At 38.6% G+C, this 18,905-nt stretch overlaps 1 protein-coding gene across 1 annotated transcript in view; it reads left to right on the top strand.

Moving 5' to 3' along the window:
* Positions 1–18,905, top strand: part of LOC116528592 (potassium voltage-gated channel subfamily H member 5-like) — a 116,063-nt gene that overhangs the window by 93,986 nt on the left and 3,172 nt on the right. The window contains exons 7-8 of the mRNA XM_032245913.1: positions 3,446–3,872; positions 14,424–14,427. Coding sequence (XP_032101804.1) covers positions 3,446–3,872; positions 14,424–14,427 — 431 coding nt within the window. The remainder of the gene's footprint in view (positions 1–3,445; positions 3,873–14,423; positions 14,428–18,905) is intronic.

The raw sequence follows: 18,905 nt of genomic DNA on the forward strand, positions 1-18,905 counted from the left end.
ACATGAAAGGAGTTTACATTAGAGAGGGACATGGTTAGATAGGTGTGCATTTAAAAAAATATGGGACTGGTAGCCTTTATAGTGTGATCTGTGAAGTAGAGGGAGCAAGAATACAGGTGGGATGGCTGATGGAGAGACAGTCCCTGTCACACAAGTGAATAAAAACCAAGAAATCATGACCAAAACAAGGCTATGGGAATGGAAAAGAAGGAAATTTTTTTGAGAGATTTATTAAATAGCTATATTTTGAGCACTAAGACACTTTGAGCGGTGAGATCCTCGGGCTTGATAAACAGCTACATGTGGCAGGAAATGGAAAAAGTTGAGGCTTATTCCCAGTTCTGAGTGACTGGTGGATAATGATGGCATTCCCACGTAAGAGATAACTGATTTGGGAGAAGCAAAGGGTTCTCTTTGGGACCACTTTTGGATACCTGTGGGACATCTAAGTGGAAATTGTATAGCAGGCATTTGGCTTAGTATCAAGAACTCAGGAGAGAGAGGGTGTGTGTGTGTGTGTGTGTGTGTGTGTGTATAAATGGCCCTGGGAATCATTCATATATAGAACCTGATGCAGTAGATGAACCAGAAGAGGACTGAGGGCAAGCATGAGAATCCTAACGTGAAATAGAAGCATGGAGAAAGATAGCCCTAGAAAGGGATTTTGAGAGGGCATCAGTTGTAGGATTGGCTAAAAACTAAGAGAAAGTGATGCCATAGAATCTATGGCAGAGAGTCTATAATGCTTGAGAGAGACAGAGATATATATAGTACGTTTACTAATATTTTATATTGATATAATATATTTACCAATATATATATACTTTATATATATCAAATTTGTATCTATATCAAATCTATATGAAATTTTACATTTTATAAATTATATTTATGTATGGTATATTTATTAATATTTTATATATACTTTATGTATGTATATCAAGTATGCATATTTACTAATGTTTTATTACTTTTTAAGCTTATAAAACATTTTCTAATATTTAAGTAGTGTTAAACTACTTCTAAATATTAGAAAGTGTGCTTTCGAGGAAGCAGAGTCCAGAGCAGGTGCCTGTCAGGATGGGTCACCTCTTTTTGGAGCAATCTGCTTGCTAGAGATGAGGGATGTGTGTCTTCCCACAATTTGGACCTAATTCTAGTAGATCCTAACTAGTCACATTCTACTTGGGGTTTGTGGCAGCTTTCTTAGTTTGAATGGGGTGAAGATTTTCTCTTTGTTTTTCCTCCTCTTGTTTTTAGTTATTTTTCAGAGAACAGAATTCAGGTAGTAGAAATGACTTTTCTCTGTAGTATTTAAACAGAAGTCCCACAGTTCCTTTAAAAGTTGGAGCTAAGCAGAAAAACATTACCTATAACAACATTGTTTTTACTTTTAAATTGAACTCTGTTTTAGTTTTTCATGTATTTCTATTATGCGTTTCTTTAGAGCAGAAGTGAGGCTTATTTATCTTCATATCCCCAGGGCTTATCCCAGAGCTTGGCATATAGGAGTGCTCAATAAATGCTTATTTTTGTATTACTTGTTGGTGATTACACAGTTCCATTTTTGAAAGCTTTCTTGACTCTTCTTACCTTCCAACATCTCATGTCACTGAATTATACAAATTTGTCTTCTTTATCAATTCTGCTCTTTTTAACTGCCTAAAGTTCAGCATCTTTTCTTTCCCCAAGTGTTAAAGTGAATTGGGAATTTGTTTTTAGGCTGTATATATGCCACAATATTTGAGAGTTTCAACTGAAATAGAAGTAGGCCTAAGGAAATTGAAGTTGAGGCAAAAACCTGGCAGGAGGACCCTGCTACTCCTTTGTTTCTATTTCTCTTTGTTATCTTTCTCTTTTAAATTTTCATTATGAAAAATTTCAAACACATACTGCCTTATAGAATATAGTGTCACAAACCAGATTCTTTCTCTCTCCTTCCTTCCTTCCTTCCTTCCTTCCTTCCTTCCTTCCTTCCTTCCTTCCTTCCTTCCTTCCTTCCTTCCTTCCTTCCTCTTTCTCTCTTTTTCTCTCTTTCTTTCTTTTGATGGTGTCACACTCTGTTGCCCATGCTGAGTACACTGGCATGATCTTGGCTCACTGCAACCTCTGCCTCCCAGGTTCAAGCAATTCTTCCTGCCTCAGCCTCTCAGGTAGCTGGAATTACAGACACCCACCACCACATCGAGCTAATTTTTGAATTTTTTAGTAGAGATGGGGTTTTGTCATGTTGGCTAGGCTGGTCTTGAACTCCTGACCTCAGATGATCCACCTGCCTTGGCCTCCCAAAGTACTGGGATTATAGGCATGAGCCACTGAGCCTGGCCAAGTGTTTCCTTCTTACCTGTCAGGAACTTTACCATGCATAATTAGAGTCTTACTAATATACTTCTGTTCTACTGCAACAACAAATTCTTCCTTGCTGGTCAGAATTCATGTCAGAGTAAGTTATATTAATTCCTTGTCTACATTCTGGGAGACAGGATTAGCAGTAAGGAACTCATGGACACGAATGGATTTGCAGGTGATGACTGCATGAGAGGCTTCCTGGATCACGGCTCTATTCTCCCTCCCTGCCTATTTTGTGAACTGCATCAGAAATGAATTTATCCTACCTCTGCAGGAGGCCTATTACATGCTTCCAAAAAAGGAACTTTGGGACTTTCAATGATTTAAGAAAGCCTACGCTGTGCTTTGATGTGGATAATCCCTTATTTGTTATTTTAAGCTTCTCAACAAAATATGAATTTTCTGGCTGCTGTTCTTTTTTTAGTGTTATTTTCAGTGGCTTTTGCTAGAGGATGAATAGGATTTAGTAGACCACACCTCTATTTTAGGTTCAGCTCTGTTCACTTTTTCAGAGCTCTAGAAATGTAGTGATTCTTATGATTGTGGCAGGAGGGAGGTAGTGGAACCAACAATGTTATTTGTTCATTTCCCCCATATGTACCGAAGTATTTCCTGTTTGATTGCCTGTAAGACTGTTTCCTTTTTCAGAGTTCTGCTATTTGTAGCTATCATAAAATAAGAAATGAAAAGAAACCTTTTAGAATAGAGGGAAAGTTTTACAGGAAAAGGCAATAAAAGGTCTGAATTCAACACCCCTATTTCTATACTCTGTATATAATACATTTGAGCAGTTTTCATCTTTGGTTTCTCTCTGTGCCATTTATATTCTACTTATGAAAACAAATTGGGTATTTCTTAGTTAATAAAAATCTGTTTTATCTAATAATTCACAAATGTGAATTTCTGGGTAGGAAGAAATCTATTTTTTTTTAAAGTTTATCATTTTGACTTTTGTTTTCTTAAAATCAGACCTATATTTTATATATGTTCTTAAAATATAAATGGATGGTTAAACTTATGAAGGTGAGCCATTGTATTGTTTCCTGGCTTTTTTTTTTTCTGAAGATGTGTCATTTTTTTTTTTTTTTTAATTCAGGGAATCAGCAGTCTCTTCAGTTCTTTAAAAGTGGTGCGTCTCTTACGACTGGGCCGTGTTGCTAGGAAACTGGACCATTACCTGGAATATGGAGCAGCAGTCCTCGTGCTCCTGGTATGTGTGTTTGGCCTGGTGGCCCATTGGCTGGCCTGCATATGGTATAGCATCGGAGACTACGAGGTCATTGACGAAGTCACTAACACCATCCAAATAGACAGTTGGCTCTATCAGCTGGCCTTGAGCATTGGGACTCCATATCGCTACAATACCAGTGCAGGGATATGGGAAGGAGGACCCAGCAAGGATTCACTATATGTGTCCTCTCTCTACTTTACCATGACAAGCCTTACAACCATAGGATTTGGAAACATAGCTCCTACCACAGATGTGGAGAAGATGTTTTCGGTGGCTATGATGATGGTTGGCTGTAAGTATTTTAATTTTTTTCATTAAAAAATTATTGACAATTTTCCTGGCTACAATCTCAGATAGGATTAAAATGAACTACTTTGTCTCCAGAAAGGTATTTAATCCATCTTACATGCAATTGATTTTTTTAATCTACCTTAGAAAATAGAAATGCAAAATAATATATTTTACTCTTCAGAACATATTAATGTGTGTACGCAGCAGAGCTCTCTTGAAGGAACCAGGACCAGCATCCAGACAGGTGGCATTTGGCAGATTTTATAGGTTTTGCTGGTGATGTGTTAAATTACCCTCATAATTGCTCACGGACTTACCTCATCTTTAATGTTCTGATGTGAGATATATTGGATCTGATGTAAGATATATTGTTCATAATTATTCTAGTTAATACTGAATTCCTAAATTAAAGTTGACCTTAGGATACACTTTTTGTATAGGTTTTTACAATTAAGACTAGTAGAAAGGCTTTATAAATCTAGTCTTCATTATAGCCATTCTAGGTTGAATATATGGCTGTTTGAGAGAATGAAAGAATTGCTAAATATAAGGCCATTCAGCAATGAGAAGTGTCTAGGATTTAACACATATGCTTGAGTACCAAATTCTTGGTACTGACAAGACCATGTGCTCTGCACTCAGACTGTGACTGGATAGCATCAGAAGACCAGAACATAAAGGAAATACATACCAAAGAAGCTGCTTTTGAAGATCTTGAGGGAGACTTCACTATCATTCATGCCTTCAAGTTGACTTACATGACTTATCTAGGCCTAGTTCTGGTACCTAGAGTAACCTTAAGAAGATTGTACTGAAGGTGTGATTAGCATTATTAGCACCTCTTAAGCCTTTGGATCATGGTCTTTTTTTGTTTGTTTGTTTAAGCTGTCTTTTCTGAGATTCCACCTTACAGAGGCTTAGATTTTGACATTGGTGGTAAAAGTTCTTGGAGTCCAGGGACATTGGCTGGGCCATGAAAGGTTAATATCTTGGGTCTAAGCAGGTGGTTTCCATAGTAGCATGTCTGAAAACTATTGGAGCATCAGTTTTGGCAGTTGTTTAGCTTCTGTTTGTCTAATACACCCTTGTATAGGTATGGGAACGAGAACACACAGGCTCTATTTGCTGGTTAGAGTTTGCAGTCAGAGGGAGAGTGAGAATTCCAAGTGCTATTTGCTCCAGAGGCTTTCAGCAGGAAAATGTCTTTACACACAGAGAGAGATCCTGATGATTAGATAAACTGATACCTACGTGTCCAAAATGGTAAGATGTACAGGCAAAAATGTACTTTATAAATTCAGAAGACAGCATTTTGTCAGATGCTGTATTCAGTACCATACTACTTTTAATATCTGTACAATGCATTTTGCCTTATACTTGTGCATAGTTAGATTTAAAAAAAATTCTTTTTGCTTTGAAGTGATTATAGATTCATTGGAAGTTGCAAAAAAGTATGGAAAGGGCCTTTGTTCCTTTTACCTAGTTTCCTCTAATAATTACATCTTATATAACTATTACTCAATATCAAAATTGACATTGATACAATGTATATATATATAGTTCTGTGTTGTTTGATCACATGTGCAGATTTCTTTAATTACAACTGCAATCAAGATACAGAACTGTTCCTTTACCACAAAGCTCTCTCTCAAATGTAATCTACTCATTTCCCCCAACTATCCCTATTTCCTAAAAACCACTAATCTGCTCTCCATCTCTATAATTTTGTGATTTTTGAGTATGTTATATAAGTTGAATTATGTAAAATGTAACCTTTTGAAATGAACTTTCTCCTTTCAGCATAATGCCCCTGAGATAATTAATTTGTTTTATTGCCGAGTAGTACTTCATGGTTAGGATATACCACTGTTTAATTCACCATCTATTGAAGGACATTGTATTTGTTTCCAGTTTTTGGCTACTACAAATAAAGCTGCTATGTTAATACCTAGCTGATGGGTTGATATGTGCAGCAAACCACCATGGTACATATTTACCCGTGTAACAAACCCACACATCCTGCACATGTACCCCAGAACTGAAAATGAAAAACAAAACAAAACACAAACAAACAAAAAAAACAAAGCTTCTACGAACATTTATGTATAGGTTTTTAATATGGACATTAGTTCTTAGTTCTCTGGGATAAATACCCAGGAATGTAATTACTGGGACATGTGATAAGTGTATGTTCAATTTCTAAAGAAATTGCCAACTATTTTACAGAGTGGATATACTAGCATAGTTATATGTTTCATAAGAGAATTGTAGGAAAATAAAATCTATGTAGAGTCAAAGGACACAATTATTTACTTTGTTTCTCAGGCCCTGAAGTTGGGAATCATCCTAGATTTCCCTGTTATTCCATGTTACATCTATTAATAGCAAAGCCTGTTGGGTTTACCTTCAAAATACATTTGATTATTTCTTTCTCCTTCCATAGATTACCATCCAAGACCAAGTCACCATTATCTCTGGCCGGAACTTTTGAAGTAACCTTCTATATCTTCCTTCTTTTCTAATGCTTGCCCTACAACCTATATTCAAAAGCCTGAGTGCTCCTTTAAAAGCAAATCAGATCATACCATTCCTCGGCTCAAATCCCCCCAGTGTGTGTGAAATAAAGTCCAGATTCCCTAGCTCGTCTTTCAAGACCTTCCTGATATGGCTCTGCTTGCGTCACTTCACTTTCTACCATTCTGTCTTTGCTTGTTCTCCTAAATCCATGCTTGCCATCTTATTGTCTCTGAAAACTTCAGGCTTAGACCTGTCTCAGTCTGTGTACTTGCTTTTCCACTGCTTATAACATTCCTCTCCTGACTTATGCCCCAAATTCGTGTGGCTTTCGACGAATCTCCTCTGCAGAAATTCCTTCCAGTGCTACCCTACTATAAAATACCACCCCAATGCCAACCTGTGTTCTCTACTCTTTAACCTTTCCCTTCATTGTTCCTACCAAGATCTGAATCCATGTGTACTTGGTTTTTCTTTTCCTTCAGAACATAAGCTCCACGTTCTGAAGCCTTTGTCCATTTCTTGTATTGGATCCCCAATATCTAAACAATTCCTAAGAGTTTTGTGCTCAATCTTAATTTGTCATATGAATGAATGGAATTGAAGATGTCCCTGATTTTTGTAATGAAGATCTCCTGTCCCTGAATCCATCCCAGTTAGGTCTCTGATGAAGTACATGCCAGCAAAATGCATGATATTAGAGCTTTGACCCTGATTCCTTTGTGAAAGCCCTCGTAAGCTCACCTGAATTGCTTTCCTTTGGGGTTGTAATCCTTCCTTTAGCTGAGTTGCTAAGCCTGTGTCTCATAGTCCTGTTAATATAAGTTCTAAGAAGCAAGTCACTGCAAGCTCCAATAAACTGCTCTCTCACTGCTTCTTACTATCTACCTTCTGAATCTACCTGCGGTGGAAATTTTCACATATATTCAGTTGGGTTTCTGAAACTTTATTTGGTTCAGAGTTGGTTCCATTCCTTCTCTCCTTCACGAAAGGCCAATTATACTTGCTAGATCTAAATTTCCATTTCTCCTCATCTCTTCCTTTTCTAAAGTTTCTATTTTTATTTAAAGATAAAAAACTAGTTTTAAAGTTGGTTGTTTTCTTCTCTGAGTTTCGGCTATTTCCTTTGAATACTGAGTAGCAGTTTTCTGTTTACCAATTTTTGACATCTTGCCTTTTGACTTAGGTTTTCCTTTTATGCTTCTGAATAAGTCCAGTTTCTATAGCCCCAGTATTCCAGGGAAATACTTTAAATTTTCTTTTTAGTCCTTGGGTCCTTGGTAATTTCATGGGATATTTCCTTTGAAACAACTTGAGAAGATGATAAAAAACTGTCTAGATTCATGAAGAGTTATAGTACCTTTGCACAATTCCAAAATTCGTTAGACCCACATGCACAAAACATCAACCAAATTTGGATATTGTAGCTCTTTGTAATTATAGTATCATTTTTTCCTACAAGAACACCAAAGAAAACAAACAAATGAAAACAAACCACCTGCGTTCTTAGAAACCAATATGTGCTAGCAGCCATGGCCAGGGATTTAGTGTGTGTGTGTGTGTGTGTGTGTGTGTGTGGTGGGGAAGGAAGGATAGGGAGGAGGGAGGTAGAAAATGGAAAAATTCATTTTTTTCGCTTGTGCCAGGATTCTAGTCAGTCTGTGATGTGTATCTGAGAAGCACCACTTGTAACCTTATGACTCAAAAACAGAAAAATAAAGGTTGATGGAGACACCAACTCCCTATATTCTGTTGAGAAAAATAATCACTGTTTGCAAATGATAAACTGTTTTTCTGGAGAAAGTCATCCAAAATTTATATGCCTTTCAGCAAAATTTACAAGTATGAGTATTGCAGCAATTCCAATTCCTAGGTCCTTATGAGCCCTCCTTTTGATGGCCTTTCCTTCCCTAGGCTCTTGCTACCCTAATGTTAAGTTGGATAGGGACTCTGTCTAGGAATACAGTCTCAAAGTTTTCCTTGTTGATATATCAGACAGATCTTCAAAAAATAGTATTGGCCTTCCCCTAATCCCACTCAACTGAAATTCCTTCCAGATCCCTCCTACGTCAGCAGGATCACAGGATATTTTTCTTACCTGCTACCTAGGAATTTCTTAGACTTAAATCCTTTGTTCCTACATTTGCCCAACATGGGAAATCTTCCTGCTCAGATTTCTGAATTTGGAAGGGTTGCCTGATGCTTCTGTACATACATCTACCATCATGCATTCTTCACCTTAAATTTGTCTTCTCTTGGTTTTGTCATGCTCTCTCTGCCTTGAGTGACCTCCACTGTTCTGGTAGCAGCCATTATTCCCCAAGGGTAGTCAGGTCCTCCTCATTCCTCTGTGTTTGTCCATTCATGAATGAATCCAGCTACTCTGCTGTTATTCACAAAATTCACTATCAAAGGGCTTTTGTAAGAGAATATTTTTGCAGTTTAGTTCCGCAGCACTTGTGGAAATTAGTATGTATGTATATATGTGTGTGTGTGTGTATATGTGAGTATGTGTATTTTGCTTGGTAATTTGCTCCTTGCTAATTTGCTTGGTAACTACTTAATGATGCTTTCATTTAATGTTTTCTAATCCATTTTATTTACATAATCTTATTATTGAGCTCCTAATAATATTAGATTTTGTAAGGATTAGGCATACTGACTAATTTTGCTGCTATTCAGAAAGCACCATAGTACATGGATGATTTATTTTGATGACTATAAACAGAAGGAATACAATGATGGAATTTTTCTAATAGGATTTTCCTCTTGTTTTAATATAGTTTTATAAATCTTCTTCCAAAGATTTATCAAGAAAGCAGTTACATATTTCCTTCTTTATTACTAAATTATCATATAAACTGTATTTTAGTTTAATCCATCCATTACGAGGGGCTCTATATTTGCATCCTTCATTACAATTTTATAAAAGAAAGAAACATAAAATAAAAATATGCTATGAACAATTCTTTGCTATAATTAAGTTCAACCATAAATTTTTTTCTCTCTCCATCTATATATATATATTTTAGTACACTATTAAGTACATTATTAAACACGTTTTCGGCATATGTCAAAGGGCTACGATATTGGAATTTGGGTATTAATTTGCTCTAAAAGCATTTTTCTACTCTTTCTATTGTTTGCTTTAGTAAATTGAAACAGCCTGACCCATGCAGTATGTGTCAATGAGAGTTTGTCCTGCTGTGATGCTATGCAAACTGACTCTTAAAACACAAAACAAACCAAACTAAAAATTATAAATATTTAATTGGTGGACAAGAAATCCTGTCATAATGATGCTAATCTGCAATTTTCAAATAGGATGTAATTGATAATCATGTAAACAGTCTAAAAACTTTCTGTAATTGACTAGTATGATCTATAATGCAGCAGACAAATGGTTTAGCACATTTAAATGTATAGCAAAATCATCTGCCAGCAGGATCGTATGATGAGAAATCTGAATCTTCATGTAGGCAGTTAAGAGCAACTGGGAAGCACTTAGTGGCACTCTGGTCAATCAGCACCATGCAGAGGAAACCCATGCCACCCACACATCATATTCTCATGTTGATGAGCTTATTCAGCATCCTCCGTGGAATTCACATAAAAGTCAAGCCGTGATTGTAGGCATTGCCCTGACCTCTCCCACGGGAGAAGGAAATAAATAGAAGATGGTAAGATCCAGAGACTGGGAGAATATAGAGTAAATTGGGAGCAAAGGCCTGTGTGAACTTGGAGAGTATTTACATCTCTCTGAGTTTTACTTTTATTTTTTCAATTGTGAAATACCAAAGTTGAAATAAATGACTTTTAAGGTCCCTTTTAGGGCTAACATTCTATACTTCTAAGATTCTCTTAGAGCAGTTATGCCCCTGTCTGTGGCATGGAACTGGTTATTGGAGATGAGGTTAAGAAGGAAAAAAAGTGGTGTCACAAAGATGTTAGGGCTTTTTACAGATAGTGCATACATTGCTTTATGGAGCGTAAGATGTGTTTTCCATAGAAAATGTTCTGTAATGGTTAAGAGGAAAGATTGTCAGGGAATAAATATTACAGAGAAAAGAAAAAATGCTTTTGGAAAGTGAAGCGTTTTTCCATATAGAAATTAGGAAGCTAGGAAGACTGAAAGGCTTGTGTCTCAGTGTAAAAGATTGGGGCGCAGGAAGAGACTGCACACCATGCCCAGTGGGACTTGAACTTGGAGAAGTACTCGACCTAGATGGATATCCAGACAGGCTTAAAAGTGGGTTGTTGCCTTTCCTAATATTAGAAAAAAAATGTTCTACAAATCTTAATATGAGACTTCAGGTATCTCAGGTATAATATTAAGTTACATGTTAAAATTTTTCTTGGCCTTGTTATTGTGGTGTAGGTAGAAAATGCAGTGCGTACATGCTGATTTTTATTTTGGACTTTAGTTTTAGCCAGATGGGGAGAGCTTTAAGCCTAATGTTTATTTTGAAAACTGGGTCAATTCTTAGTGTCTGCTTTACCAAGCTTGTGAAGAAGGCTTTTTCCCTTCCTTCCCCTCCCCTCCCTTCCCTTCTCTCCCCTCCCCTCTCCTCCCTTCCCTCCCCCGCCTTTCCCTTCTCTCCCCTCCCCTTCCCTCCCTTCCCTCCCCTCCCCTCCCCTCCTTTCCCTTCTCTCCCCTCCCCTCCCTCCCTCCCCTCCTCTCCCCTCCCCTCCCTCCCTCCCCTCCTCTTCCCTCCCCACTGCTTTCCTCTTCTCTGCTCTCCCCTCCTCTCCTTTCCTATCCTGTCCTTTCGAGATGAGTTTTCTATGAGGAAAAACATTTTATGGAGCCCAAATTTCAGGGTTATAGGCACCTTTTTTCATGCTTTAGCAGTTCCAGATGTATAGACCAGTATTTAGAAAAAGGCTTTGTGATATGCGCTTTACTCCCTGATTCTTATTCCAACTAGAGCTTGTGTCTTTTGCAGGAATGTTATTTTATACTCATCTTTCTTTTCGTGCCTAGTCACATTTTCACAAAGCCTCTTAAATTCTGTAAAGGTTGACTTTCACCAGAAAACAGCAGGAAATTTTCTTGATAGCCTGTTAACTAGCCTGAACTCTTTGCAAGGATCTTCATCTCTTGTATTCTTCAAAATTATTTAATTCATTCAGCCTTGTGTTAGGTGTTCTGGTATACATTGATGTTCAAGAAACACTAGATACTTTTGAGTCCTCAGTAAGCTTTTAATATGATAAGAGAGTTAAACAAGAAAATCACTGATCCGTCTCTCTCTTCCTTACTGTCTTCACTCCCATCTCAATGTCCATCTCTGCCTTCATCTTCATCTCGTCTCTCTTTATACTGTGAACTAAGAGAGCTAAGACTTAGAACAGGGAATATAGAAGTTGGACTTGTAAAAACAGTCTGTCTTGTTCATCACTGTATATTTAGCACAAAGCATTATATCCTACTTGATAGTTGTGCCCATTGAATACATGTTGAATGAATTAATGAATGAATTAAAAAGCTCATCTCATTCAGCCTGAGGGAGTCCAGGAACATTTCTAGAAGAAAGTGACTCTTGAGCTGAGAATACAAAATAAGTAAATAAATGAGGCAGGACTTAGGTACTTTCCAGGTATGAAGAACATAGTATATGCAAAACTATGGAAATCAAATAGCTTGGCCCTTTCGGGGAACTCCATGCATTTCATTTTGGCTTGAGTGGAAAGTAGATGTGAATGGAAAGAAATGAAAGAACCAAGATGTCAAAAAGCATTCCATTGTTTCACAAGGAGTTTGTCTTTTATCCTAAAGGTTATGGAATAAATAAGAAAAATTTGATTCTTTATTGTCGACGATGAATTGGAGAAGAGAGAGGCTACTGGCAGAGAAATCAGTTAGAAGGCTGTTGCAGCAATCCAGGAAGACATAAACTGAGGTGGTAGATACATGGAGGATGGTATAGATTAGAGTTTGCAAGTTTTTTTTTTTTTTTTATAAATGGGTAGACAGAATCTTAGGCTTTGTGAGCCATATGGTCTTTGTTGCAAACTACTCACCTCTGCTTTTGTAGTGCTAAAACAGCCATAAACAATACCTAAACAGATGAGTGTGGCCATGTTCCAATACAACTTTAAACAGGTGGCAGATCAGGTGGTTTCATGGTTTGTGAAAACACCATGGACTTTGGAGTCAGACAAATGAATCTAGGTTCAATTTTTTGCATCATAACTTAAAAGAATTTGTATCAGTTATGTAAACCATCATTTGTAAAATAGAAATAATAGTCTCTACATTGCAGAGTTATTTGTGATACCCCAAAAGAGATGTATGTAAGCTTCCTGAAACTTTTTTTTTTTTTTTGTGAGACAGAGTTTCGCTCTTGTCACACAGGCTGGAGTGCAATGGTGCCATTTTGGCTCACTGCAACCTCTGCCTTCTGTGTTCAAGTGATTCTCCTGCCTCCGCTTTTTGAGTAGCTGGGATTATAGGCATGTGCTACCACACATGGCTAATTTTTGTATTTTTAGTAGAGACCGGGTTTTACTGTATTGGTCAGGCTGGTCTCGAACTTCTGACCTCAGATGATCCACCCACCTTGGCCTCCCAAAGTACTGAGATTACAGGCATGAGCCAGTGCACCTGGCCAAGCTTCCTGAAACTTTAAAAAATGTTTTTATGGGTAAATGAATGAATGTGGGGATATTTTAGAAGGACGAGTTTGAAAGCACTTGTAGATTTCTAGCAAATTCAGCTGAATGTATGATGAAGCTTTTTTCTAAAATAGGAAAGAAGGTGCGGTTATTACTGGAGGAAAGTGGTTCTTTTTCCTGCAGGTTATTCTGAGGGAAGTGTTCATTAGGCGGTTAGAAATGTGGTTCTGGTTTCCAGTGATATGAGGCATAGAGAGATCTCTTTGGGAATAACAATGTATAGAAAGTAATCATGTCAAGGAAGTGTAGGGTACAGTCAGAATAAAGCTGGCCAAGGGTAGACTCTGGAAGAAGGAGAGCCACAGAGGGGCTGAGAAGAGAACCCAGTGAGGTAGAATGGAAGCATGGCTCTGGAAGGAGAGTCGCTTGCTAACAAAGGATGAGAAAGCTTTAAGAAGGAAGCGGGGACAGCAGAACCACTGGGAGAGCAAGTCAGGAGAGATCTGGGTGGCCTTATGAGGTCATCAGTGACTTTCTCTGACTTATTTCATTGGCCAGTTGAGGGGAGAGAGCCATGTGGGGAACTCACGGGGTCCAAACCATTTTTTCCCCTGTATGAAAGAAAATAATGTATTAATAACCATTAACCTCATGGAGGTAGATTATGCTAATTTTTCACAGCCAATATGTTTTTTAAAATCAAATTTCAAGTTCAAGAAAATATGCTTGTTAGATTGTTAGATGCATAACATGTACATGGAGCTTCTCTTTTGTGTTATAAAATGAAAGATAGCATTGACTTAGTTTTTATGAAATCGAACTTTCTTAGAACTGACATTTTAGTCAGAGGAGAATTTTATTTACTGCTGATTACAAGATTATTTGGTGACTTTCCAGTGAATTTCAGGTTGATTCCTAGGAGAAAATATACTGTCACCTGGTAGGTGAAACGATATTCTGCTATGGAACAAACAGTGGGGATGTAGAGGATGCTTACATGTGTGATATCCATCAATCGACATCTGATTTTAATTTTGCTTAAAATGTCATACTTAAATGTTTTTTCACAGGTCAAAAGACTCACAGATTCATAGATGAATATATTTAGAACTTATTAAAATAAATGTCATACCAAAGACCTTTAGGCATAGATTTAAGAATTTCTTTGATATGGCCAGAGAGGGGATTTTATTTGGAGTACTTTCTAAGCCAGCTCCTAAGTGACTCTTCTTACTTATGTATTTAATATTTTCATATGTTGTGATGACTGAGTTAACCCTCCCTGGGAGGTTAGGTAACAGACACATGGTGGTGGTTTTAGGCTGAGTGTGTAGGTAAGGAGATCTTTATGCGGTAAGAACTATATCCAAGTTGACTCTCAGGAAATACTGGAGACTTTAAAAATTCCCTTTGAAACTAGCTCTGTAGCTACCCTTTTTAGATTCTATCTCCTTTAAAGTTGAACCTATTTTTAACAACCACCCAAAATCTTAATCTGTGAAGGTCTAATTTAGGACCCTTACTCATTTAAAGTGTCCTGTAAGGGAAAGACATTTAAATTCATGCCTCTAGTTAGGCATCAGCAAAGGAGGCAGGTCTGGTATTGATTCTTCTGATGAGACTTTGGTGTGGGAACCATAGACCTCAGGAACTTTTCTGAGACTGTGCTATTGAATTTCCCTGTTCTTCGAAAAGGGTAAAAGGATCCCTTCCTAGGTGTGTTTCCCCAACTTCTTTCCCTCATGAGGACCTAGCTAGAGAATAGCAGACCCTCCTCCCCATGCACACACTGATACTCCAAATTCCTCCATCCCCTGCCCTTTTGCTGCCTTAAAACCCCATCTGGATCTGTTTGTCCCTTTTTTGGTTCCAGGGTTGCTGAGCACTAGCTGGAGTCAACTAGGCAGCCCTGTGAACAGCTGCCCCTAAAATGCATGGTTAGCAATCTTACAAATCTTCTTCCTCTAACATTTTGCTGAGCAAACTATTCCTGTACAACTCTCATGTGTTCTTTTCCTTTCCCAAACCTATGACCTCTCATCTTCATTGCAGAAGATGGCCTTCCTGTTACTTCTGTGAAAAAGAAGAGTGTTGTGATGTGCATTCCTTTACACTCCTGACTCTCCCCATAGGAAGGTGGGCTGGGGCGGCCAAGGGTGCAAACCATGTGGGGCCTTAGAGGACAGGATAGTTTCCCTTATTCTGAGCCAAATGGGAAGACTTTTGAGGGTTTCAGGCCAGACTGGCTTGATTTGTCTTACATCTTACAAATGTCAATCTGGCTGCTGTGTGGAAAATAGACTGTACAGGGTGAGGGATGGAAGAGGGCAGACAGGTCAAGGTGAGAGATAGTAATAGTGGTGGTTAGAATTGCTTAGATTCTGGACATATGGTAAGGACCAGCAAAACATGAGGGTTTGAGAGAAAGAGAGTCAGGATGTACGGCTTTCAGGGTAAGCAACTGCTCTGAAGTTACCGATGGATGATCCTTCGTTGTGTCCAGTGGATAGTTACATATATGATTGTAGCATTCAGTGAAGTGGCCCAGGGTTTGGACATAGATTTGCGCTGTAGCTTGATTTTTTTTTTTTTTTTTTTGCCTTCCAATCGTTTGCCTGCCTGCCTGCTTCCCTCCTTCCCTCCTTCCCTCCCTTCCTCCCTTCTTCTCTCCCTCCTTTCCTCCCTTCCTCCCTTCCTTCCTTTCTTTTTTACTTTCTCTCTTTTTTTTTGAGACAGGGTTTCACTCTGTTGCCCAGGCTGAAGTGCAGTGGCATGAGCTTAGCTCACTGTAACCTCCGCCTCCCAGGTTGAAGTAATTCTTGTTTCTCAGCCTCCTAAGTAGCTGGGACTACTGGTGCACACCACCATGCCCAGCTAATTTTTGTATATTTTGGTAGAGATGGGGATTCACCATGTTGGCTAGGCTGCTCTCAAAATCCTGACCTCAAGTGATCTGCCTGCCTTGGCCTCCCGAAGTGCTGGGATTACAGGCATGATCCACCACATCCAGCCCTGTCCTTTTTTCTGTGTTCTCTCTGTCTCTCTCTCTCCCTCTCTCTCTCTCTCTCTCTCCCCCCCCCCTCCTCCTGGCTCTTTCTCATCAGCCAGTAATCATGCTCATGTCTTTTTAATCCTAAGATGATATACATATGTGATTAAACAGTTGACCTGGACCTTGCATTATCTTTGCCTTATCCACCAATTCTTCCCTTTTTAAGGTTTCTAAAGAGTGTGTCTTTACTTCCTTTTCTCCATTTACTCCCTATTGAAGATGGGCTGCTTCTCCTGTACTGCCTCTGAGAGTACATTTTCTAGATTTCATAGACACTTTTTCATGCATATGGAAGTACTTTTTTGGTTTCTTTAATCTTTCTCTCTTTCTGGCTCTCCCCTGACCTCTCTTGCTATTTCTCCTCTGTTTGCTTTGCTGAATCATGTTACTGTGTGCCTTAATGCTGAGAACTGTGATATTGTGAACAAATTTTTGAAAGATCAAGGGCAGCTCTCTTGATAGGCTGAGCAGTTTCTCCTACAAAAATGACTTCGTGGGAACCAGCTGACTCCCAGATATTTTGCTTGATGGTCCCACCATTAAAAATCCTGCTTCGTGTGTTCTTGACTCCAGAAGGTTCCTTGAAGCTGCTGTTTTTTCCTCTACAGGATGTAAGTCCCTCATCTCTGTACCAGCTTGGACTGAGTTTTAAACTAGCACAGTGTCTCAATGAAGAGAAAAGAATTGCTGAGATTTCAGGGAAGGGTGGAGAAGACTTCTGGAGCATGGGATGTCACTTGGCAGGCAGAGGTGGAAAGGAGCTAAGGTAATGACGCAAAAAGGAAGAAGAGAACCATTTTAGTTTTTCCTAGCTCTGTGGGAAAAATAATCAGGGATTGTTAATTCATACCACCTTTTCTCTGGTTTACTGCCATGAAACCTTTTTTCTCCATTCTGTCTAAAGTGTCCCTGTTACTTTATACCTTATAATTACTTCATCATGGTTCTTTAATTCTTTCTTTATGTAATTATTGCTTGTATTTCCAACTAAAATGGGAGCCACAAAGGCAGGGAGCTTGTCTTTCTAGTTCCACTCTGTATCGCTGGTGTAACAGGGGCGTAGCAGGTGCTCAATAAATCCTCCAGAAGAAAAAAATGTATTTCAATCTCCATATTTGAAAAGCTGCAAATTCAAAACAAAGTAAAACGGTACTAGTCAGACCTAAATTCTTCAGTCTTGGGTTTAAATTTTTATACAATGAAACGTAGGTGAGTGAACATGTGACTGACTTCATTTTTCTGTACAGAGCTAATAACTTAGTTTGGGACCTCCTACCTCATCCTCCCAACTTTTCCACTTTTCATAATATACTTCACTGTAGCATCTGTGTGATGGCTGAACTGACCACTCTGTGTCTGTCATGTTGTAGACTTCTGGATGGGAAGCTGGATATACTTCTTTATTGCCTTTGATTTTCCTTCAACCTATTTTGGGTTTCTCTTGTTACCTCCTATAGTTCCTTTTATTCTGCCCTCTTATGTTTCACTGCCACCCACCCCCATGTTTTCTGGGAAAAGATCTAAGATTTTAACAGTGAGAACAAAACACAAAAAGAACAACAACAACAACAACAAAAAAACATTTTCTATCTCAAGGGCCTGGCACTTGCAAAGGAAATCTGTGCTTTTAAGATTATTGTTTTGGCTATGGGCTTTAAAAAAGTCTAATTTGAAACTCAAAGCTAAGCTGCTTTCTTTGTTCTCAGCTGTAAGCACCCTCCTCTTGAAAAGTGACTGCCACTGTTTCAGTGAGAGGATAGCAAAAGGGTGATTAGGAAGAACTAGGAGTTTGAACACTCTGCGCATGTGTGTTTCTCATCCTCAGTCATGCTGAGTCCTGGCATAAATGCACTTGCCATACTTCCAATCTTTCTTTGTTCATTGGATACAGAAGAGAACCACCTGGGAGTTTTAATGGTTTAGAAACAACTGTCTGTACTATAGGCAGAATTTGATTATGAAATTTGTATATTCTCTTTTATAGAGAGCAACAAAAGGTCAGGAAGTCTTCGACTTAGATCAGAAGCACAAATATCCTTTTTGTTGTTGTTTGCTAAAGAAACAAAACTACCTACGTGTGCTTTAAAGAAATTGGAGTCTGTAGTCCCAGCTACTTGGGAGGCTGAGACAGAAGAATCACTTGAACCCGGAGGGCGGAGGTTGCAGTGAGCAGAGATCATGGCACTGCCCTCCAGCCTGGGTGACAGAGTGAGACTCTGTCTCAAAAAAAAAAAAGAAAGAAAAACAACTTTGCATTTGAAGAAAGCATATCCATTCACTCACGGGGAGATGTCAGTGGCTTCTGATGTTTGACCAGAGCCTTTCTGTGCTGTGTAATTCTAACTGCTAATTTAGTCATTAGAGAGAACTTTGCAGAGAAAAACAGGGTGATTCTACTGGAATTTGGTTAATAGCTAGTACCAGGGAAGACAGAGCTGAGATAAACAGGAGGAAACACAGGCCCCATGGAGGAACGGAAGGAAATCTCAAATATTTTCCATATCTCTGGTTCTCCTGCCTTCTTTTCCATTTAATGTATGTGGTAACTCAGATTATCTGACTGTAACTTTTTAATGTAATTTTTAGATTGAAGTAATACATGCATGTAGGTTAAAGAACCAAATAGCGCTATAAAGATTTATTTTGAAAAATAGAAATTCCTGGGCCGGGTGCGGTGGCTCACGCCTGTAATCCCAGCACTTTGGGAGGCCGAGGCGGGTGGATCACGAGGTCAACAGATCGAGACCATCCTGGTCAACATGGTGAAACCCCGTCTCTACTAAAACTACAAAAAATTAGCTGGGCATGGTGGTGCGTGCCTGTAATCCCAGCTACTCAGGAGGCTGAGGC

The sequence above is a fragment of the Sapajus apella genome, unplaced genomic scaffold (assembly GCF_009761245.1).
Source record: "Sapajus apella isolate SASKATOON/1434 unplaced genomic scaffold, GSC_monkey_1.0 scaffold59, whole genome shotgun sequence".
Taxonomy (NCBI): Eukaryota; Metazoa; Chordata; class Mammalia; order Primates; family Cebidae; genus Sapajus; species Sapajus apella.